At 35.4% G+C, this 24,335-nt stretch overlaps 1 protein-coding gene across 5 annotated transcripts in view; it reads left to right on the top strand.

The window, feature by feature from the left end:
• Positions 1–24,335, top strand: part of SCAMP1 (secretory carrier membrane protein 1) — a 114,134-nt gene that overhangs the window by 62,574 nt on the left and 27,225 nt on the right. For all 5 annotated transcript variants that reach the window (XM_089909048.1, XM_089909049.1, XM_089909047.1 and 2 more), the window contains 2 exons: positions 16,383–16,484; positions 19,828–19,945. In XM_089909048.1, coding sequence (XP_089765174.1) covers positions 16,383–16,484; positions 19,828–19,945 — 220 coding nt within the window. The remainder of the gene's footprint in view (positions 1–16,382; positions 16,485–19,827; positions 19,946–24,335) is intronic.

Below are 24,335 nucleotides of genomic sequence, written 5' to 3' on the forward strand. Positions count from 1 at the left end.
ATGGAATATTACTCAGCCATGAAAAGGAACGAAATTGGGTCATTTGTTGAGATGTGGGTGGATCTAGAGAGTGTCATACAGAGTGAAGTAAGTCAGAAAGAGAAAAGCAAATATCATATATTAATGCATATATGTGGAACGTATAAAAATGGTACAGATGATCCGGTTTGCAGGGCAGAAATTGAGATACAGATGTAAAGAACAAACGTATGGACACCAAAGGGGGAAAGTGGCGGGGGTGGTGGTGGTGGTGGTGTGATGAATTGGGTGATTGGGATTGACATGTATACACTGACACGTATACACTGTAAGAACCTGCTGTGTATAAAAAAAAAAAAGTTGACTGAAATGATATTTGTATTTCTGTACATGGTTATGTGCCGGTGATCAATGGGAAGAAATATACAAAAATACAGCTAATAAAGAGAGTTGTAAAAAAAAAAAAGTGTGATAATCTAGTCTTTTAAGTGGAGTTTTTGTGTATTTATGTTTGATGTAATTACACTTATGTAATTACATTAAAATTATATGTAATTTGGTTACATTTTTGTTTATCTTTAATGATGTACATGGATATATATCTAATATTTATAGCTACTACTTACCATATAAAACATATCTGTTAAATACCTTTTGCTTTCTTTACCTTTTAGATTAATAAAATATTATTCTATTTTTCATCTATTCTTTTATCATTTTCTCTTATTATAGGTCTACAGACAATGAACTCCCTCAAATTTTGTTTGAAAACATTTTCATTTCACCTTCATTTTTTAGCTTTACTGAGGTATAACTGAAAAAATTGTAATATATGTAAGGTATACAACATGGTGCTTTGATATTCATACACATTGTGAGAGCATTACCACAATTGAGTTAACACGTCCATCACCTCACATATTTACCTTTTCTTTCCTTACAATGTAGTCTTCTAGCAAATTTCAGTGATAGAATACAGTATTATCAACTATAGTTACTAGGTTCTACATTAGATACTTAGACCTTATTCATCTTAAAAGTTTGTATCCTTTTACCAACTTCTCCCCATTTACTCCAGTCCCTGGTAATCACCATTCTACTCTGTGTTTCTATGAATTCTACTTTGTTTTTAAAAAATTCTGCATATAAGTGATACCATGAACTATTTATCTTTCCCTGTCTGGCTTACTTCACTTAGTTTAGTAAGGTTCATTCATGTTGTTGGAAATGGCAGGATTTCCTTCTTTTTTAAGGCTGAATAATATTCCATTTTATTTATATACACACTATATATATACACACACACACACTACACTTCCTTTATCCATTCTTGCATCAGTGGACACTTAGGTTGTTTCCATACCTTGGCTGTTATGAACAATGCTGCAATGAAAATGGGATTACAAATATCTCTTCCAGATAATGATTTCATTTCCTTCAGATAAATACCCAGAAGTGGAATTGCTGGATCATATGGTAGTTCTATTTTTAATTTTTTGAAGAACCTCCGTACCCTTTTCCACAGTGGCTGCACCAGTTTACATTTCCATGAAGTGCTCAGGCGTTCCCTTTTCTCATCTTCCTCACCAACAGTTCTTATTTCTTGTCTTTTTGATAGTAGCCATTCTAACAGACATGAGGTGATATCTCATTGTGGTTTTGATTTGCTTTTATCTGATGATTAGTGATGTTAAGCATCTTTTTGTGTATCTGTTGGCCATCTGTGTGTCTTCGTTTGAGAAATATCTATTCAGATTTTCTGCCCACTTTTTAATTGGATTGTTAGGGGGTTTTTTGGTATTGAGTTGTATGAGATTTTTAATATATTTTGGATATTAACCCCTTATTATTATACGATTTGCAAATATTTTCTCCCATTTGGTAGATTTCATTTTGTTGACGATTTCTTGTGCTGTACAGAACTTTTTTTTTTAAGATTTTTTTTAAAGGTCAGGTCTTTTATTTACTTATTTTTGGCTGCGTTGCTGCGCGCGGGCTCTCTAGTTGAGGTGAGTGGGGGCTACTCTTCGTTTGCAGTGTGTGAGCTTCTCATTGCGGTGGCTTCTCTTGTTGAGTAGCATGGGCTCTAGGTGCACGGGCTTCAGTGGTTGTGGCACGTGGGCTCAGTAGTAGTAGCTCGCAGGCTCTAGAGTGCAGGCTCAGTAGGTGTGGTGCACGGGCTTAGTTGCTCCATGGTATGTGGGATCTTCCTGGACCAGGGATCGAACCTGTGTTCCCTGTATTGGCAGGCAGATTCTTAACCACTGCCTCACCAGGGAAGTCCTGAGAAGCTTTTTTATTTGATGTAGTTCTACTTGTTGATTTTTGCTTTTGGTGTCCAGTCCAAAAAATCATTGCCAAGACTGATGTTGAGGAGCTTACCACCTATGTTTTCTTCTAGGAGTTTTATCGTTTCAGGTCTTATGGTCATGTTTTTAATCCATTTTGAGTTAATTTTTGTGTATGGTTTAAAATAGTGGTCCAGTTTCATTCTTTTGTATGTGGCTGTCCAGTTTTCCCAGCACCATTTATGGAAGAGACTGTCCTTTCCCCCATTAGATATTCTTGGCTCCTTTGTAGAATGTTAATTAACCATATATGTGTGGGTTTATTTCTGGGCTCTCTATTCTGTTCCATTGATCTGTGTGTGTGTCTTTGTGCTGGTACCATACTGTTTTGATTACTACAGCTTTGAAATATAGTTTGAAGTCAGGGAGCATGATTCCTCCAGCTTTGTTCTTCTTTCTCAAAGTTGCTTTGGCTACTCAGGATCTATTTAAGTTTCATACAGGTTTTATAATTGTTTGTTCTATTTCTGCGAATCTGAAAAGTGCTGTTGGTATTTTGTTAGGAATTGCATTGAGTCTGTAGATTGCCTTGGGTAGTATGGTCATTTTACAATACTAATTTTTCCAATCCGTGAGTGTGGAATATCTTTCCATTTATTTATGTCTTCAGTTTGTTTCATCAGTGTCTTATAGTTTTCACTGTGTAGGTCTTTTACCTCCTTGGCTGAATTTTTTCCTAGGCATTTTATTATTATTTTTTTTTGGTGCAGTTGTAAATGAGATTTTTTTTCTTAATTTCTCTTTCTATTCATTTTTTGTGTATAGAAACACAACAGATATTTGTATATTGATTTTGTGCCCTCTAACTTTACTGAATTTGTTTATTGGTCCTAACAGTCTTTTGGTGGAGACTTTAGGGTTTTCTATGTAAATATCATGTCATCTGCAAATAGTGACTCTTTCACTTCTGCCTTTCTGATTTGGATTTTTTTTTCCTTGCCTAATTGCTCTGGGTAGGACTTGCAATACTATGTAGAATAAAAGTGGTGAGAGAGGGCATCCCTGTCTTATTCATGATCTTAGAGGAAAAGCTTTTAGCTTCTCACCATTGAGTATGATGTTAGCTGTGGGCTTGTCATATATGACCTTTATTATGTTGAGGTATGTTCCCTGTATATCCTCTTTGTTGAGAGTTTTTATCATAAATCGATGTTGAATTTTTGCAAATGCTTTTTATGCATCTGTTGAGATCATATGATACTCATCCTTCATTTATTTTGTTAATGTGGTGTATCATATTGATTGATTTGTGGATGTGGAACCATCCTTGCATCCGTGGAATAAATCCCACTTAATTGTGCTTTATGATCCATTTCATGTGTTGTTGAATTTGGCTTGCTAACATTTTATTGAAGGTTTTTGCCTCTATGTTCATTAGGAACAATGGCTTGTAATTTTCTTTTTTTGTAGTGTACTTGTCTGGTTTTGGCATCAGGGTAATGCTGGCCTTGTAAAATGAGTTTAGAAGTGTTCCCTCCTCTTCTGTGTTTTTTGAAAGAGTTTAAGAAAGATTGTTATTAATTCTTCTTTAAATGTTTGGTAGAATTCACCAATGAAGCCATGTGGTCTTGGACTTTTGTTTTTGGGAGGTTTTGGTTACCGATTCAGTCTCCTTACTAGTAATCGATCTGTTTAGATTTTCTGTTTCCTCATGATTCAGACTTGGCAGGTTGTATGTTTCTAGGAATTTATCCCAGTATAAACTCATGTATTAAATTCTTAATTTCAGTAGTTTCTTTCACTTTTGCCATGTGTACTTGAACATTTTTTAAAGATTTTATTCTCTTATGAAATTTTGTTAATGTCTTTGTGTGCATACTTCAGTATCTAGAATACTCTGTGAATTTGTTTTGTATTGTCCATATTTTACTCTTGGTATTTAATCATATGGTGCATCTCTTGGTATACTTAACAAGATTTGATTGAATCTGGATATGGTGAATAAAGAATTGTGGCGGATTCTGATGATGTTCAGTTGTTTCAGAGCAAGTTCACCTTTGCCATGCTTGTCAGGTAGAGTATAAGTCAGGGGCTAAGCTGAGTTAAGGCTGAGTTGCAGTTTTGTTTAATTTCTGTCTATGCCTGGTTCTGCCCTAGTCATAGAGGTTAACCCTCTAGGTTTTTAATTGAGAACCTGATATGTTCACTTGGGCTCCTCCCTCAGCAAGTCCTGGACTCACACAGTATAGTCCTGTGATCCCTAGAGGGGAGAAGGGAGGGAGGACAGCATCCTTTTAGAGGGTCCATGACATGAAAACTATTTCATAATAACATTAAGATGTTGTTCTCTTAAGTATACAGTGGAGTTTTCCAGAGGCTTACATGACTTGCAAAGAGTTTGAATGTAGAAACAGAAAAGAGAATGCAGCTATCTTCTATTAAACCAGACATTAAAGAGGTTTGCAAAAATATAAACTAATGCTACTCTTTTTGCTGTTTTTTTTTTCAGTTTTCATGAAAATGTTATTTTATTGTAAGCAATTTATTATCTAAAAAATTAGTTGAATGCTTTAAATATTTCTCAATTTTAGTTTCTCATTTTGTAAAGCAAGAGCTACAACCCACATAAGCAAATGTTCTTTGAGATGCTCAAAAATAAAGAGGTCCTGAGACCAAAAGTTTCAGAATTGCTGTTCTAATCCTTTTCCCATTAGGGGACACTGCAGAAAAGTCTCCTCTGCTTTCAGAGGCTCTGCTTATCTCTTTAGCTTCTGTATTTGGTACATGCCTTGAGAGAAAAGTTGACTGCATGTTTGGGCCAGTTTTATGCTTCTCACCTCTCATTTCTCATCAGTATTTTGTTACAGTGCATCCTTAGTTTTGTGTCGCGAGTCCTGTGAATCTGCCAAATCTCAGTTGGTTTGTCTGTTCCCTGGAAGCAGCGCTCTCTGCAGGCAGAATCTGAATTTTCAACTTATTGTCTTGCATTCAGGAAAAATGAATTGAGGCCATAGAAAGTCAGCTTACATTTCTGTAGTTCTCTTCCACTCCAGAATCATGATCTCTCTATTCCTGGATGCTTCAGCAGATTTAAGCAGATTTTTTTTTTCCCCCATTTTATCCTGCTGTTCTAGTTGCTCTTGGCAGGGATGTGTTTGACACCAGCTTTTCTGTCATATTAAGAACTGTAAAAATAAAATTAATTTATTTGGTGCTTAGCATTTCCATCTCTGCTTACATTGCTAATCTGTTCTTGCATACTGTCTAGTTTATCCATTAGAACCTGTAGCATATTAATCGTAGTTGTACATTCCTGATCTGGTAATTCCAACATCCTAGTCATATCTGACTGTGGTTCTGACGCTTGCTCTCTCTCTTCAAACTGTTTTCTGCATTTTAGTATGTCTTGTAATTTTTACTTGATAGCTGGACATGATGTACTAGGTAAAAGGAACTGCTGTAAATAGACCTTTAGTCATGTGATGGTAAGGTGTGGGGGAGGGGAAGCGTTCTGTAGGCCTGTGATTAGGTCTCAGTCTTTCAGTTAGCTTGAGCCTCTGGACTGTGAACTGCACCAGTGCTTCTCAGCCCTTCCTTCTCCTCAGGTGGGACAGGCTGGCCTACAGTGGGCTGGAGTTGGGTATTTCTGTTTCCTCATGTAAGTTAGGCTCTAATAAAACCTCAGCAGGTTGGGCTGTGGTTAATTAGTTTCTCCTGAGGGCAGTCCTTGTTAAGAACAGAGTGCTCTAGAGTATTTGCAGATGGTTCCGTTTCCCCACCTCCTCCCGGAAGCATGAGGGGATTTTTTTCTCTAAAGAATTCACTCTGAGAACCAGATTGAGCTGTTGTTGGTAAAATTCACAAATGTGTGGGATTCCCCATATGACTAGGTCTCCCTGGAGTTTTTAACTCTTCAGAGTTGTCCACTCTGAGCCTCTTGTCAATTACAGTTCAGAATTCCTCCCCTGGCAATGGTTGCTGCAGAGGTTTCTGCTTATAGGTTTTTGCTCTAATAACTTTTGATTCTCTGTATTCATCTATCTGTCTCCCAGTTTTGGGGTTGCAGTTTGCCCTCTGGCTTCACTTCTCTTTCAGATCTGAGAAGAGTTGTTGACTTTTCAGTTTGTTCAGCTTTTTACTTGTAGTTAGGATGGTTTGCTACTTCTAAGATTCTTCCAGGTATACTTTTTCTTTTTTAAGATTTATTTATTTATTTAATTTTTGGCTGCGTTGGGTCTCTTAGTTGCGGCATGCAGGATCTTTCATTGTGGTGCGCAGGCTCATCATTGCAGTGCGCAGGCTTCTCTCTAGTTGTGGTGTGCGGGCTCCAGAGCGCATGGGCTCTGTAGTTTGTGGCATGCAGGCTCTCTAGTTGAGGCTTGCAAGCTCAGTAGTTGTGGTGCGCGGGCTTAGTTTTCCCGTGGCATTGTGGGATCTTAGTTCCCTGACCAGGGATCGAACCTGCATCCCCTGCATTATAAGGTGTATTCTTTACCACTGGATCACCAGGGAAGTCCCTCAGGTATACTTTTTAAAAGTAAGCTATCTCTGGGCAGTAGACAGTATATTTTTGGTCCTGTTCCTTTAGAACATACTTAGTATCTGTAGGGATATTACACCTTTTATGTTGGAATATTTTGCTAATTGAAATTAAAAATTAAATATAATTAAACTATAACACTATTTTAACATCTTGAAAAGTGTTATACTAGTGTATGAACCAGAAAGTCAATCAAATTTTTTCTGTAAAAAGATACTTTATATTTGATTTTAAGTGTAAAAACATCCAAAGCTCAGGAATTGATATTAGTTCATTTTTATGTTGTTTAAATAGTCTTTCAAGTTAGTTTAATGTACGTTAAAATACCGCCTTTTGTAATTAACTTGACTCTTTTTCATCCTGTTTGTATAACCAGAAAAAGAGAATTTTTCTTTTTTGATTCCAAAGTGAAGTCTCATATTAAATTTATCTTAAGGAAGGGTAATATTCTTTCTATACCTGCAAGAGGAACCTACTGCTTAGTTTCTTACATGTGTATATAAATATATAGTGCTTTAGAGTCCACAAGTCTTGTTCAGTACTTTATATTGTTTAATGTTTAGAATCTTTCTAGTGGATCATTAGTTGCTGAGATTTTCACCTAGGCCTTCAGACTGGAAATTTAGGGCTCCTGTTTTCCTTTCTACTTTATTATGTTTACATTATTATTTAATTTTCAGAGAATCTAGGTAACCTAATATCTCTGTTCAGTGGGGTAATTAATTTTAGAATACAGTTGAACCTTGAACAAATGGGTTTGAACTGCCTGGGTCCACTTATACGTGGATTTTATTCAATAAATACTACTACAGTACTACATGGTCCATAGTTGGTTGAATATGTGGATGTGGAACCTTGGATACAGAGGGCTGACTGTAAAGTTCTATACGGATTTTCGACTGGGGTGGGGGTGGGGTCCGTACCTAACCCGTTGTTCAAAGGTCGGCTATATTTACTGGCAATGTTTATTTCTTGAATGGTTCTTTAACCACAGTAGTTAAGAGCTTACTATTCATTACAAAGTTCTGTACCAGCTGGGTGTTGAGAGTGAGGAGAAGGAAAATGGTCTGTTAATTTTTATGTGGCTTACTTTATAGTAGTTTTTCTAGTGTGATGAAAGGACCCTTGATATTCTCCTTGCAGAGAGCTTAAGGTTCTCCCTTTTCTAACTGTATATCTGTGTAAAGCTGATTTTCTTAATTTTCAACCATAATAATATAGAATAGATTGAGGGTAGAAGCTGATATGAAAATCCATAGAGAATGTAGCAGTGCTGGGGATTTAAAAACTCTGAAACTGACACCTCCTTCTGTGTACACTTGAAAGAATGTATATTCTGCTTTGGTTGGATGAAATGTTCTGTTAATATCAGTGTGGTCAAAATGGTTGATAGTGTTGTTCAGGTCTTCTGTATTCATACTGATTTTTGTCTGCTTGTTTTGTCAGTTCCTGAGAATTGACAAAATGTTGAAATTTCCAACTTTAATTGTGGATTTTTCTCTTCTTTTAGTTTTATCTTCATGGACAGTCTTGTTAAGTAGATATTTATTTATGATATGTTTTCTTTGTGCTTTGAATTCTTTATCATTATATAGTTTCCCTCATTATCCCTGGTATAATAATCCTTTTTTGTCATCTATTTTATCTGATATTATGACAACTATTCCAGCTTTCTTTTAATTTATGTTTGCATATTATATCTTTTCCTATTCTTTTACCTTTAACCTACTAATGTTTTTATATTTATAGTGACTTTTTTTGGTAGGCAATCTTTATTTGGGTCTTGCTTTTGCATCCAAGTTGGCAGTCTATCTATATTAATTGTGCGTTTATGCCATTTACATTTATTGATCTGATTAGATTAGAATCTGTCTTTTTACAAACTATTTTCTATTAGTTCCAACTGTTGTTTCTTTTTTATTCCTTTTTGTCTACTTCTGGATCAATTGAGTATTTGTAAATAATTTTATGTTCTCCTATGTCTTCATTATTTCTACCTCTTATCAAAATCTTTTTTAGTGATGCCTGAGTTTTTATAGTATACATTTTTAATTAGTCTTGGTCTATGTCCAAATTATAATATTCCTATTCATGTGTACTGTAAGGACCTCCCAAAAGATTACTCCCATTTTCTTCCCCAATTCTTTGTGCTATTTTTGTTAGGTATTTTATTTTTACATACGCTAGAAATACACAATGCATTGCAATTACTTTTGCTTCGGACAGTTGTCTCTTGTAAAAATTAAAAATAGAGAGAAATGAATTTTATAATGGACTTCATTAAAGCCATTTCAGCACTTTTCATTTTCTTGTTTAGACCCATGTTTCTGTCTCATATCATAATTGTTTTGCCAGAAGAATTTTGTTAAATATTTCTTTTAGTACAAGTCTGCTGGTAACCAGTCCTTTAGTTTTTCATTTTTTAAAATTATTTATTTATTTATTTATTGCCGTACGCAGGCCTCTCACTGTTGTGGCCTCTCCCGTTGCGGAGCACAGGCTCTGGATGCGCAGGCTCAGTGGCCATGGCTCACGGGCCCAGCCGCTCCGCGGCATGTGGGATCTTCCCGGACTGGGGCACGAACCCGTGTACCCTGCATCAGCAGGCGGACTCTCAACCACTGTGCCACCAGGGAAGCCCTAGTTTTTCATTTTTGAAAGATATTTTTACTGGGTATAAAATTCTGAGTTCAGTTTTTTTTTTTTTCTTTCCGTATTTTAAACACATCACTTTGATGTATTCTGGCTTGAAGAGCTTTTGATGAGATGTCTGTTATAATTCTTGTTCTGTTTTTAAAGTTTTTTTCTCTTTCTCCTTTCAAGATTTTTTCCTTATTTCTGATTTTGGGCATTTTGATTATGATGTGCATGTTTGTGTGTTCATTTGTGTGTGTTTTGGTGTGTATCTTTAGTGTTCTCTAATTTTCTTGGATTTGTCATTTGGAGTATTTAGTTAATTTTGGAAAATTCTCAGTCATTATCTGTTCAGGTAATTCTTCTGCCACTTCTTTTTTTTTTCTGGAATTCCTGTTATATGTGTGTCAGACTGCTTGATATTGTCCTTCAGCTCTTAGATGCTCTGTTCTTGTTTTGTCCACTCTTTTTTAATCCTTGCATTTCAGTTTGTATAGTTTCTATCTTCAAGTTCACCCTCAGCTGTATTGAGTGTATTGATGAGCTTGTCCAAGGTATTCTTCATGTCTATTACCATGGTTTTCATTTCTACCATAGTCATTTGGTTATTTTCTATAGCTTACTTATATGCTGAGAGTCCTCTTCATTCATGGTATCTACCTTTTTGACTGGAGTCTTGAACATATTAATCATAGTTATTTCAAATTTCTTATTTAAAATAAGAGTGCTAGATACCTCAAAACTCAAGCTGTATTATTGTTCAGTATTCTTTGTTGACAGAAGTGTCTTAGAGGCATATTTGTAGGAAAAAAATATATGTTCTTAAGTTTTCTCTTTGATAAGAGCCTTGTGTAATATGATGAAAACAGTTTAATTGTGACCTAGAGTCTAACCAATGTTAACTTGACTTCTATTTTGCTTTAAATTTATTAGTTTTGCTGTTCAAAGGTAATTTGAAAATGGTTGGCTATTGGCTGAGTTTAGCTGTTTAATGCTTTCTAAATTGAATGGCAATTCAACTGTGAGATTTTAGTTGTCACTCAAGAAAATCTTTGACTAATAAGTAAAAGTTTTAGTAAATTTTAGTCCTTATTTTCTTATTAGCTGCAAAACACTATTCTTTCTATTGTATCCTCCCTGACTTTTTCTAAAAGGAAGTATTTTAAAGAACCTAAATTATTACAAATGAAAAAATTTATAATCTTCTCATATAAGAAAGACTGAGCATTTGGGATTAATTTAATATAGATAGTGATATTCTATTGATTGATGATTAGCTTTCTTGAACAAGATGGAATTAAAATAATATCCTAGAGATAGTTTTATCACATGGTTAAAAACATCAGGATACACAGAGAGGTCTCAGCATTTCTGTTACTAGCTCTGTTTTTGGATCATTTAACCTCTCTAAATCTGTTTATTCATCAGCAAAATGGAGCCAATATTAGTGTCTGCCTCATGGGGGTAATGTAAGCATTAAATGGGTAATGCATGTGTTTGCCATGGTTCCTGGCACGTACCATGAACTTTTGAACAAATGTTTGAACTTTTGAACAAATGTTCAAAAGTTGTTCCTGCCATGGTTCATGGCACGTACCATGAACTTTTGAACAAATGTTTGAACTTTTGAACAAATGTTCAAAAGTTGTTCCTGCCATGGTTCCTGGCACGTACCATGAACTTTTGAACAAATGTTAGCTGATATTGCAAAATAGGGAGTCAGTTAAGTATAGAAGATCCAAAGCTTGAACCCAGGTTGTGGACTAGGTTTAAAATGGTCCAAGTTTAAAATTTCATTACATACAAACTTTTTATTATGCCCCCTGCTTTTAGCAGAACACAAATGGAAAGAAGACAAAGTCTAGGGTCCCTTCCATCCCAGTTCTATGCATTTTAGTTTAGGCTAGTGAGTGTTCTTAATAGATTTTATATCACAGACTCCACTGTGAATCTGAAATTTGTGATTCCTCTTCCTAAAAAGATACAGACATGCAAAATATTATGCACAATTTGGGTGGGTTTGTGGTGCTGCCTTTTAAAGCCTACTTATGGAACCGTGTTCTTGGAGAAAGAATTGATTTTGGCGCAAAAGCATTAGGGGGAGAATGAGGCTGGTTTAGATAGCCTTGCATCTCAAAGTGACTAAGACAAGGAAAGCAGCTGTATTTCTTAGGTTCCTTTTTATTCTATTGCCTTTACATCATCTTCATCATCAGGAATTTCATGTATTACTTGATTCTGGTAGTAATGAAGTTACCAACCATGTCCCAGAAATTTTCAAGATTTTATCAGAGGCTAAATGTCACTTCTGTAAGCAGAATATTACTTCTGTGAGCAAAATTGTTTGCAGTGCAGTACTGTACTGGTGTAAGAGAGGTACCAACAAGTAACATTTATTGATTGTTTCCTATGTGCCTGTACATCCCCCACTAAGCACTTTACATGTATTATTTCATCCATATAAAGGTAGATTCCACTGTTGTTCTTATTTTGCAAATAGAAAATCTCAGATTTAGGCCTAAATTTTCTTTGAAGTTACACAACTTTAACCGGAAGAGTCTGGATTCAAACTCAAATCTTTCTCTAAAGCTACATGCTGTTAACTACTATGCTGAGTTACCAAAGGTAAAACGTTTAGTACTTTAGTTAAGTTGTACCCATTTATTGTAGTTAAATGTAAAATTTCTGTTCTCCCTTTTAAAATAATGAAATACTTTGTCTTCCCTGATTCCTCAAACTGTAGTTGTGATTAATCTCTGTTATTGATATGTACTGTGAAATAAAAGATTTATGTGTTCTTAATACAGTTTTTCTGAGATTTTAAATAATAATTTAGGGAAGGACATTTTTATGAAAGGTGTACTATAACTTGTCAGTATGTTATTTGAAGACAATTAAACCAAAAACAACTGGCTTATTTGAGATTAAGTTTTCCAATAGGCTTTGATCTGGAAGAGCCAGAATGGCAAGCAATAGGAAGCTTTTATTATTTAGTTATCTATTCTGATGAAGAAATTGGTTACATAGTTGGATCTGTTATGAATAAATATTCAAAATACCACAAGTACTTCACTGTAAACTGAGGTGCATTACAAGTTAAAACTACTTAGCTTAAATCAATTGATAGTGTTTTTCTAACTGTAGTTCTACTCTTTCTTCTTTGGGTTAAAATGCCTCTGTACAAGCTGGGTTGTTTAAACAGTCGGCTTCGTAACCTCTTTCTATATACAAGACCCATCGCCTTTGCTTTGGGATGCCAATAGACATTGTCTACACCCGCAATGATGTTTTTTCTTCTGGACCTTTTCTGATTCTGGCTCTGGTACAGCCCTCCACTTGAGGGGTGGGGAGTGGTTATCTGGCCCTGTAAGAGCTTCGCAGCCTTACCTGGCTCTTAAAGCAACTCAAATGAACTTGAAATTCATGTGATGATTGTATTGTTTAAGTTTACACTTTACAGAGTTTTCTACTATTTAGTATACGGGAAATTATTTATACTTAATGTGCTTTCTAGCACTATGACTACCTCAGTTTTTTGCATATGTCTTTAATAAATTTTAGCCTTTCGGCAGGGAATTGCAACCTGGTATTGTAAAATCGTTTTCACAGGGGAGTCAGATTCACTTTTTTATATTGTTTTGATGTGAAGAACTATATTTTCAGTGACTGCTTGTATAGTTAAAAACAAAGTAACCTTTTAAAAATTTGAATTTGATTTTACATTTGTAATAATTTGGACAGATTAGATAGAGGAAGATTTGTGCACTCTTGTAGGAGTCCAGATAGTTGAGTAAGTGCTGGCACATGGAGTTTAAATTTCAGAGAAAGTTGAAATATTTTTAAAATAATCATTTATATTAGCATGGTAAATGTACACAAAATGAATTTTACTGTCTTCTTGTCCAGAAACAGGAAAGTTGGTTGATAGAATGAGGCAAACAAAGTCTATCGAGAAAGATATTTAGCCTCCTTCAATAGTAAAAGTAGAAAAAATGAGTTTTAAGGACTCCAAGGTTTCCATTTCATCAACTTAGTATACTAGCTGTGCTTTTATAGGTACTAACTGTACCTATAAAAGAGGAAGGCGAACCAATTTTTACATTCCTCCATTTGTATTTGAGAGCAATGTTTTAGAGGTAGTTCCTTTTTAGTAGGACAGCTTAAGTTTTAAAACATATTCTGTACCTTGTAATAGATTTCTTAGAGGTTGTTATTAGGCAGTTTCAGCTTCTAGACTATATCTGTGAGCTTGGAACTAAGTAGAAAGATCCCTCTTTGGTAACTGAAATAGCTGTTATGAAGCCTTTAGAATTAGTCTATTTATGAAGCCCTTTTTCAGAGAATATATTACATATATAATTTTAACCACTCTGATATTCTGGTTTCTTGGTACATAGATAATAAAGCAAGATAATAATTAACAAGAAAAAAGAAAATACCTATGAGCCATGCTCACATAAACAAATGATAGATAAATGAAGTGGAAGGGACAAATCTTCTCTAATGAAGACTTCCAAAAATGTGTTTTGGGGTTGGAATAGTCACTAGGATGAACAGGAATGGAGTAAACTTAGGACATTTGAAAATCTTGCCAAACAAATCAAATTCAACAGTATGTTTAAAGATACTGTGTCATGATCAAGTGGGTGCAGCTTATTCTTGGAATTCAAGGTTGGTTTAATATTAGAAAATTAGTTATTGTAATTCACCATATTACAAACTAAAATAGAAAAACCATATGATCATCTTAATTGATGCAGAAAAAGCATCTGACAAAATCTAACAACAATCACTTTCATGATAAAAACACTCAATAAACTGGGAATAAAAGGTAACTTTCTCAACTTGATGAAGGGTATCTATGAAAAACTGTAACAGCTAACATCATACTTAATGGTGAAAGACTGAAAGGGGTTTCTGCTTAAGATCAAGGACAAGATAAGGATGTTCATTCTCACCACTTATATTCAAATTGAAATGGAAGCTCTAGCCAGTATAAACAGGCTGGAAAACCAAGTAAGAGGCATCAAATTAGAAAGGAAAAAGTAAAACTGTCTTTATTCACAGATTACATAATCATCTATGCAGAAAATATAAATGGAGAGATATACCTTGTTAATGGATTGGAAGACTCAACATTATGATGATGTGAATTCTCTCAAAATGGACCTATAGATGCGATGCAATCCCAATAAAAATCCCTGCATGTTGTTTTATAGAAATGAACAAGGTGATTCTAAAATGTGTATAGAAATGTAATAGTCTAGAATAGCCAAAACAACTTCGAAAAAGGGCAACAAAGTTGGAAGATTAACACTACAAATTTGAAGACTTACTAGAAAACCCAGGTAATCGTGTTGACATAAACGTTGACATATAGAACAATGAGACAGAATAGAGTGTCCAGAAATAAATGCACCCATATATACTGATTTTTTAGAAAGGTACAAAGGTAATGCAGTATAGAAAGGACAGTCTTTTTAAGAAATTATGCTGGAATAATTGCGTATCTGTATGCAAAAAAGAACTTTAATCCATACCTCATACTATATTTTAAAAATTAACTAAAAAAGGGACATAGACTTAAATGTAAAACCAAAAAAATATAAAACTTCTGGAGAAAGACAAGAAAAAAAACTGTGTCCTTGTCTTTGGCACAGATTTCTTAGATACAGCAATAAAATCAAGATCCATAAAAGAACAAATTGATAAGTTTTGTCTTTTTATGAACTCCAATTTTCTTTAAAAGACACTCTTGGGATTTCCCTGGTGGTGCAGTGGTTAAGAATCTGCCTGCCAATGAAGGGGACACGGGTTTGAGCCCTGGTCTGGGAAGATCCCACATGCTGCGGAGCAACTAAGCCCCACGCACCACAACTACTGAGCCTGCGCTCTAGAGCCTGCGTGCCACAACTACTGAAGCCCGCATGCCACACCTACTGAAGCCCATGCGCCTAGAGTCCACGCTCCACAACAAGAGAAGCCACTGCAATTAGAAACCCGTGCACTGCAATGAAGAGTAGCCCCTACTCGCCGCAACTAGAGAAAGCCTGCACGCAGCAACGAAGACCCAACACAGCCAAAAATAAAATTAATTCATTAAAAAAAAATGTTAAACTTATATTTGTGTGTTCTAGCCATTCCAGTTCTAGGTAGTTACCCAGGAGAAAAAGAAATATATGTTCATATGTAGACATTTGCATGAATGTCCATGGCAGCTTTATTTATAGAAGTAAAAAAACTAGAAACAATCTAACTGATCATCAACAGGTGAATGAATAAACAAACTGTGGTGGTACTATACAATGGAATACTACTCAGCAATGAAAAAGAATGGACTTTTGTTACATGCAGCAACATGAGTGAATCTGAAAATGTGCTGAATGAAAGAAGGCAGACAAGAAGAAAGTGTAGACTGTATGATCCCATTTAAATAAAACTCTGAAATACGAAACTATAGTGACTGAAAGCAGTGGGTGGGGAGGGAGGGATTAACCAGGAACACAAGGAAAAATTTGGAATATGTTCACTATTTTGATTAGAGAAGGTTCATAGTTATATACTTATGTCAAACCTTACCGAATTGTATATTTTAAATACTTGCAGTTTATTGTATGTTAATTATAATTCAGTGAAGCTATTTGATAAAAAATGAAAACAAAATAATTTTTCTTTTGCCAAGATGTTTTGTGGTGCAGTTGGAAATTGAAAGGACAAAGTGAGGCTGGAATAATAATAACAACATGGTCTAGTATTTGGATAAATGGTTCACATACATTATTATGTTATTATTTTAATTTCAAGTCTCAGGTAGTTGCCACTGGTTTTTAAAAATATTTTTTAATGTTTGAATGTCAGTCTACAAGTGAATGTAAAGGCATTAAGAGCAATGACATTTTCCCCTTTCTTTTTCTCCCTACTCTCTTTCTTTTTAAAAACAGGAGTGACAGTTCATTCAGATTCTTTGTATTCTTTTTCGTCTATATTTGTCAGTTTGCTGTACATGTACTCCAGGCTGCAGGATTTCATAATTGGGGTAACTGGTAAGTCATTTACTTTAATTACTCTAGTTATAATCTGTTCATCTAGTATCTTAATATAATTTTTGGATTCCTAAAAATATTTGACATAGAAAAACCAGATTAGCAAAAGTATACAAATAATAAAAAATGCAATTTAAAAGTTTCGTAAGGAATAACCTTTGAAGGAATTTAAGAAAAGGCTACCTGTTATGTGTAAAGCGCTATTTTAGGTATGCAAACATATATTTTCATACACACACAAATGCATGTGTGCACACATACACACACATCTTTGAAAAGTGGAGTCACTGCATGCACATATATGGATATATCTTTAAACAAATAGAATCGTTCTTAGCCTGGCAAAATGCTCACTCAGTGGGGGACCCTCAGAAACTGAGACTATTTGGACACAGGTTAGAAGGTCATAGATTTATATCTCTCTTCAGACACTCTGGAGCAAACATTTCCTTGAGTGAAGTGGTGCATAGAAGAGTACCTATGTATAAAATCATCCCTCCCTCTCTTCTTTCTCATACAACCATTGCATACAGTTGAATTTTTATTAAGCTAAAAGCACGTGTGAGGCAACTTTGCTGCACTACGTACATAAACTGAAACGATCATGTAACTAGAGTGTATTTGAAGACTTACATTCAGTATGCTACTACTGAATTAGAGTAGTCACTGAAAGTCAGACAACTGCTGATAGCTTTGCAGATCTAATGGGCATATATACATGCAGAGAATTTATTTGGGTATTTTAAATCAGTTCTAGGAAAGAGTAGCATTCATTATGATTTTAAAAAGTGTTTACTCTTCAGCATTTGAGAGAAAGGAAATGTTTTAAATGTTTAATTTAAAAAATACACTGCTTATGTTAACAGCATTTTTGTATTCTAATGAAAGCTAAATAATTTCTTTTGCTTTTTTTTTTTTAAATAAATTTATTTATTTTTGGCTGCGTTGGGTCTTCATTGCTGTGCACAGGCTTTCTCTAGTTGCGGTGAGCGGGGTCTGCTCTTCATTCCGGTGCATGGGCTTCTCATTGCGGTGGCTTCTCTTGTTCTGGAGCACGGGCTCTAGGCGCGTGGGCTTCAGTAGTTGTAGCCCGTGGGCTCAGTAGTTGTGGCTTGCAGGCTCTAGAGCGCAGGCTCAGTATTTGTGGCGCACAGGCTTAGTTGCTCCGCGGCATGTGGGATCTTCCCAGACCAGGGCTCTAACCCGTGTCCCCTGCATTGGCAGGTGGATTCTGAACCACTGCACCACCAGGGAAGCCCTTCTTTTGCTTTTTAGAACAGACTTAGAAAAAAGTGTTGAAATTGAGCACAGCAGCCTGTGAGGTGATGAAATAGCACAGGAATCTGCTGGTGAGGCTGCATACAAGGTGACCTGTTGTAAGATAGACCTCAGGTACTTCAGCAGACTTTAAAAAATTAGACTCTTTATTTTGAGATAATTGTAGAGTCACAGACAGTTATAAGAAATAATGCAGAGAGATCCCAAGTATCCTTTATCCAGTTTTCCCCAGTGGTAACATATTGTAAAACTATGGTATAATACCAAAGTCAGGATCTTGACATTGATTCAGTGAAGACACAGGACATTCCCATCGCCAAAGGATCCTCTATGCTGCCCGTTAATAGCCACACTCACTTCCCTCCTTAACCCCAGCAATCACTAATCTGCTTGTCATTTCAAGAATGTTATATAAATGGAATCATACAGTTTGTACACTTTAGCTTTTCTCACTAAGCATAATGCTCTGGAGATTTATCCAGGTTGTTGTGTCTCAGTAGCTCATCCCTTTTTATTCCTGAGCAGCATCCATGGTATGGATGGACCACAGTTTGTTTAACCATTCACCAGTCCGAGGGACCTTGGATTGTTCCTGGTTTGGGGCTATTCTGCTAAAAACATTCGTGAACAAGTTTTTATGTGAACATAAGTTTTCATTTCTCTGTGATAAATACCCAAGAGAAGAGTGTAATTGTTGGTTCATATGGAAGTTGCATGTTTAGTGTTGTAAAATTTCTATTTACTTATTTTTAGATTATTTATTTATTTATTTTTGGCTGCATACCACAACTTGTGGGATCTTAGTTCCTTGACCAGGGATTGAACCCGGGCCCTTGGCAATGAGAGCCAAGGGAGTCCTAACCACTGGACCTGCTAGGGAATTCCCTGTTCAGTGTTTTTAGAAAACTGACAGTATTTTCCAGAATGGCTGTGACATTTTACAGTCCCAACTACAACATATGGGTGATTCAGCCTCCGCATCCTCACCAGCCTCTGGTGTTGTCACTACCTTTTTTTTAAGCTGTTCTGATGGGTGTGTAATGATATCTCGCTGTGGTTTTAATATTTATTTCCTTAATGACTCATGATGTTTTATCTTTTCATGTGCTTATTTGTCATCTATATATCCTCTTGGTGAAATGTCTCTTCATGTCTTTGACCATTTTCTTTTTTTTTTTTGGTTGCGCTGGTCTTCATTGCTGCGTGTGGGCTTTTCTCTATTGCAGCGAGTGGGGGCTACTCTTCGCTGCAGTGCGCGGGCTTCTCGTTGTGGTGGTGCCTTCTCTTGTTGTGGAGCACGGGCTCTAGGTGCGCGGGCTTCAGTAGTTGCAGCACACAGGCTCAGTAGTTGTGACACGTGGGCCCCAGAGTGCACGGGCTTCAGTAGTTGTGGTGCGCAGGCTCTAGAGTGTGTGGGCTTCAGTAGTTGTGGCATGTAGGTTCAGTCGTTGTGGTTCAGGGCTTAGTTGCCCTGTGGCATGTGGACTCTTCCCGGACCAGGGATCAAACCCGTGTCCCCTGCATTGGCAGGTGGATTCTTAATCACTGACCACCAGTGAAGTCCTTTGCCCATTTTCTAATTGAAACTTCTTAATTTTAAGAATTTATTTTTACTGTTGAGCTTTGAAGTTTCTTTATATATTTTGGATACTAGCCCTTTGTTGAATATGTGGTTCTCAAATATTTTTTTACATAATTAAAATGAACTTTAAAAAATAATAATGAAATCATAGGCTTAAAAAATGTAAAATGTCATGGTACACATTTAAGGCTCTGGATTTCGGTGTTTAGGTTTGAATTCAGACTGTGCTGTTTTTATTAGCTGTGTGACCTTGGGCAAGTTACTGAATAATCTTGGTGACTCAGTTTCTTATCTGTAAAATAGGGATTAAAAATAGCATATATCGTAGAGTGTTGTTGTGAGAATTAAATGAGTTAATATGTGTAAAGACTTGGATGTTGCCTGGATTGTAAGTGCTGAAAATGTGTTAGTTATTATGCTGTTTTTAAAAATTGTGCATTAACTTACTTGCCTAATTTTAGTTTTCTTCTTTTAATTTCATAGTGGTTGGATTTCATCCCTTACTGGTCTCAACAAAAGTATTCCTGTTGGAATCATGATGATAATCATAGCAGCACTTTTCACAGCATCAGCAGTCATCTCACTAGTTATGTTTAAAAAGGTAAGTGAAATTTTATGTCTGTAAATTTTTTTAGTGAACCTGATATTCAGTTCTCATTTTCCCATTTTGCTCTTTATTTAGTGTAACCTCAAGCCATTTGGTTGTTGTTCTTATGCAAGTTTGCTCCTGAGGATTACTTTTTACAATTAAAAGTTATGCATAGATAAATTTTAGAAAATTGCATCACATTTAATGTTTCCCGTAGATAGAGAATATTTTTAAATTCTGTTAACCGAGGGCTTCTTTTATCAATTGAAGAGTCAATCTCATTTTTAAAATTTGTATCTTTTTATATATTCTGATTTCTTTTTTTGAATATGAAACATAGTAGACCGATTAATAAATAGAAGTAAAACTCTTGTGTGGTATGTGCATTTTATTTGTATTTTATCTAAGAGTATAAAGTGAGCTGGTAACAGATTCAGGCTGGATTATGGACTGAATTTTATTTTTAGTAACTGCCCAATTATCTTAGCTATACAGTTGGCAATCTATATCCATATGTTCCACATCCTCTAATTTGAGCAACTGTGGATTGAAAATATTAGGGAAAAAAAATTCCAGGAAGTTCCAAAAAGCAAAACTTGAATTTGCCACACAATGGCAACTATTTACATAGTATTTACATTGTTTTTACAACCATTTATATAACATTTACATTATATTAGGTTTTATAAGTAATCTATAGATGATTTCAAGTATACATATGGGACAGATGTGGGGAGGATGTGCGTAGGTTACTTGCAAATACTACGCCACTTTGTATAAGGGACTTGAACACCCTCAGATTGTGGTACCCATGGGCGTGGGGATGAGGGTATCATGGAACCAGTACCCACAGATACTGAGGGATGACTGCGCCTCCTCCTGTCAAATTCCCATGGCTGTTTTCACTGCCTTAAAGAAAATCATTCCATAGGGTAGGAGAAAGGTCAGGTTTTTTTATGTATAAAGTTTTATTGTGCCTTGGGTATGTATTTTTGATATTCTACACATGTTCCAACTTAATATAGAGACCCTGTGAATTACACCTATGTTTTAAAATAATACTTTTTGGTGGGTCTCACATTAAGGAAAATAAGTCCTTAAAACATTTTTTCTTTGTTTTTTTTACTCTGTGGCAACTTGGGAATATGTACAAGGATTGCACAGAAATAACTGTACCTTATATTTAAGAAAACTGCATTCTTGAAATATTTTGCTGGTACATTTGTCTTTAATCCTTCTCAAAACTCTGTGAAACCTAGGCTATGTTCTTTCTGTCCATATTTTGCTACTCATTTTCCCTCTTAAAAGCTTTTACTTCTTTTTAGAAATACACATACATAACTATTGAAACTCCGCTTTCTAAAGTTACTAGATCCTATACCAGCCTTTTTTTCCATTTTCCTCCTCCTTGGACGCTGAAGCCTTCTATTCTACAGGTGGCCCCTCTTCCTCAGCCTTTATGGTTATGTTCTGATTCTCCTGCCTCTGAGGCTAGTCTTTCTCCTTCATTTCTTTGTTCAGCTCATAACTAAAGGTCTTCTTAAATGCAGTCAGGTCTCTGCTCTTTGTGCTTGCTCTACTGTATTTTTTCCTTTGGGAATTTCAACCTCCCTCATTGTTTCAGTTTCTTCCTTACCTGCATGAACTAGAATGTTGGAGTTGAAAGACAATGCTTTACACAAACATTTAGTTGCATCTTCAGGTGACTGTTTATATCTCCAGTTGATTGGTATCATCATCTCACAGTAATGCATAAACTCATTCTTTTCTCAGAACCAGCACTCCTTCCAGAAGTTCTGATTCATATTCAAGAAACATTTATTAACACCACATATTGTATGATTCCACTTATATGAAATGTCCAAAATAGGTAAATCTTTAGAGACAGAAAGTAGATTCGTGGTTGCCTATAACCAGGGGTGGGGTAGAGGGTGACTACAAATGGTTATAGAATTTCTTTTTTGGGGTGATGGTGAAAAAGGTCTATGAGTATACTAAAAACCATTGAATTGTATACTTTACAAGGGTAAATTGTATAGTGTACAACATTTATCTCAATGAAGCTGTGTTTTAAAAAGGAAATTTATTAAGTAGCTATTATACATGAGTGGTTGTAAGTACTTTTTCATGTGATTCCATTTAAAACTTATGTCATTACTTTGTCAGTGCTTCCATTACTTTTTTTTTTTTTAACATCTTTATTGGGGTATAATTGCTTTACAATGGTGTGTTAGTTTCTGCTTTATAACAAAGTGAATCAGTTATACATATACATATGTTCCCATATGTCTTCCCTCTTGCGTCTCCCTCCCTCCCTATCCCACCCCTCCAGGCTGTCACAAAACACTGAGCCAATATCCCTGTGCCATGCGGCTGCTTCCCACTAGCTATCTACCTTACGTTTTTTAGTGTGTATACTCACTTTCCTAGACACTTTCTTAGTGTCTGTTCCATCTTTCTCTTCCTTTCCATTTCCAACCTCAGCTAACCCAGAGATTTTTTTACAGGTCGCTCATACCCCATTCCCACTTCCTTCAGTTCACTTTATGTATAGTTACTATTTTAATCTAAAAAAAATCCCAAATAAACCCAGCACTCTGAAGAGTTTTGAAGTGGACTTCAGGTTGGGGAATGGGATTGTGGTGGGAGTGGTAGTAGGGCTGGTGGTGGCCTTTCACAACTCCCGGATCCAGACTTTATACTCCATTCAAAGTTACTGCTTGGTTTCTTTAAATACATCACGTACATTGCTTTGTCTCAGTTTTTGTTCATGGTATGCTTCTTGGCCTCTCGGTTGCTTTATCTTCTCTACCAGTTGAAGACTTACAAGTGCTCTTTCAAGACCTAGTTCCAGTCTCATATTCTTCGTCTGTGAAATAAGGAATTTAGATGAGATGATTTTATGAAGCACAATAAATGGAGATAATATAAGCTAAAATATAGTCTGAGCCAGCTTTCATATTTGTAACGGCAAGGATTTCTTTTAATTTGATAGAAATTGAGATCCAGTGAAAACACCTGATTTTTCTTTTTATTTTCTTTTCCATACTTGCTCAAAACTTGCTGTTTTTTCTTCCAATTTCATTGAGATATAATTGACATACAGCACTATATAAGTTTAAGGTGTACAGCATAATGATTTGACTTACGTCATGAAATGATTTTTAATAAGTATAGCAAACATTCATCATCTCAGATACAAAATAAAAATTTTAAAAATGTTTTTCCTTGTGATGAGAACTCTTAGGATTTACTCTCTTAACAATTTTCATATATAACATACAGCACTGCTAATTATATTTATCATGTTGTGCATTACATCTCTATTACTTATTTATCTTGTAACTGGAAGTTTGTACCTTTTTAACTATCTTTATCCAATTCCCCTTCTCCCACCCGCCGCCTCTCATAACTACAAATCTGATCTCTTCTTCTATGAGTTTGTTTGTTTTTGAAGTATAATTGACCTACAACACTATGTTAGTTTCTGGTACACAACATAGTGATCTGATATTTCTGTATGTTTCAAAATGATCATCACAGCAAGTCTAGTTACCATCTGTCATCATATAATGGTATTCTGTTATTGACTATATTCCCCACACTGTACATTTTAAAAGAAAAAGTCCTTTGGGGCTATGTAGCCATAGTTTATAACCACTAGGAGTCAGGCTTTCCATAAGCAGTTAATGCCCTCTAAAAGTTATCTGTGCACACTGTTTTGGCTCTAGAATAGTTGCTTTTTATTAGGCTATTCTGCGTCTCCAGTACCAGCTAAATGGTGCTCTGTGGTATATATTTATTTCAATGGCAATGAATACAATTTTGAGAATTTTGTGGACATTCTGAAGTCCTGCATAATTTGGAGTTAGCTAATCATTGGTGTCTAAAGTGCCCAGTATGAGCACTATGGTATCTTTGTTTTCCCCATAGTGTCATCTTATAATCCAAATTTAAAATAATTGAAATGCAAGAATATCTGTCTCTTGTACCTATTCATAGATAACGGAATAGTTTAATCCTTACCTTTCACAGATAGATTTTTAAAATTTTCTTTTAGATTATTCCCAAACAATATTTTTTTTACAGGCCCATCTTTTTATAGTAAGCTATTAGAAAGAATTAAATAATAGTTTTGGGCTAAGGGAGAGGTATTATAAATGGGTCAAATAATAAATGAATGAGTCATAGGAGATTATATATCAGGGGAATACAAAATTTCCCCCATCCTTTAATTGATAAAAGAGCTAGAATAACTTAGTATGCTAGAGATAAATAGATAATACATAATTTCTATTTCCTTTGGGACCTAGTTTTGAATGGTTATTTTTCTATGAAATTTAAAAAATTGTTAATAGACTTTGTCCACATTAATAAAATAATTGTTAGTAGTGATTTTTTT

Source organism: Delphinapterus leucas, chromosome 3 (assembly GCF_059928025.1).
Source record: "Delphinapterus leucas isolate spDelLeu-1000000601 "Yukka" chromosome 3, BTC_Dleu_Yukka2, whole genome shotgun sequence".
NCBI classification, from domain to species: Eukaryota; Metazoa; Chordata; class Mammalia; order Artiodactyla; family Monodontidae; genus Delphinapterus; species Delphinapterus leucas.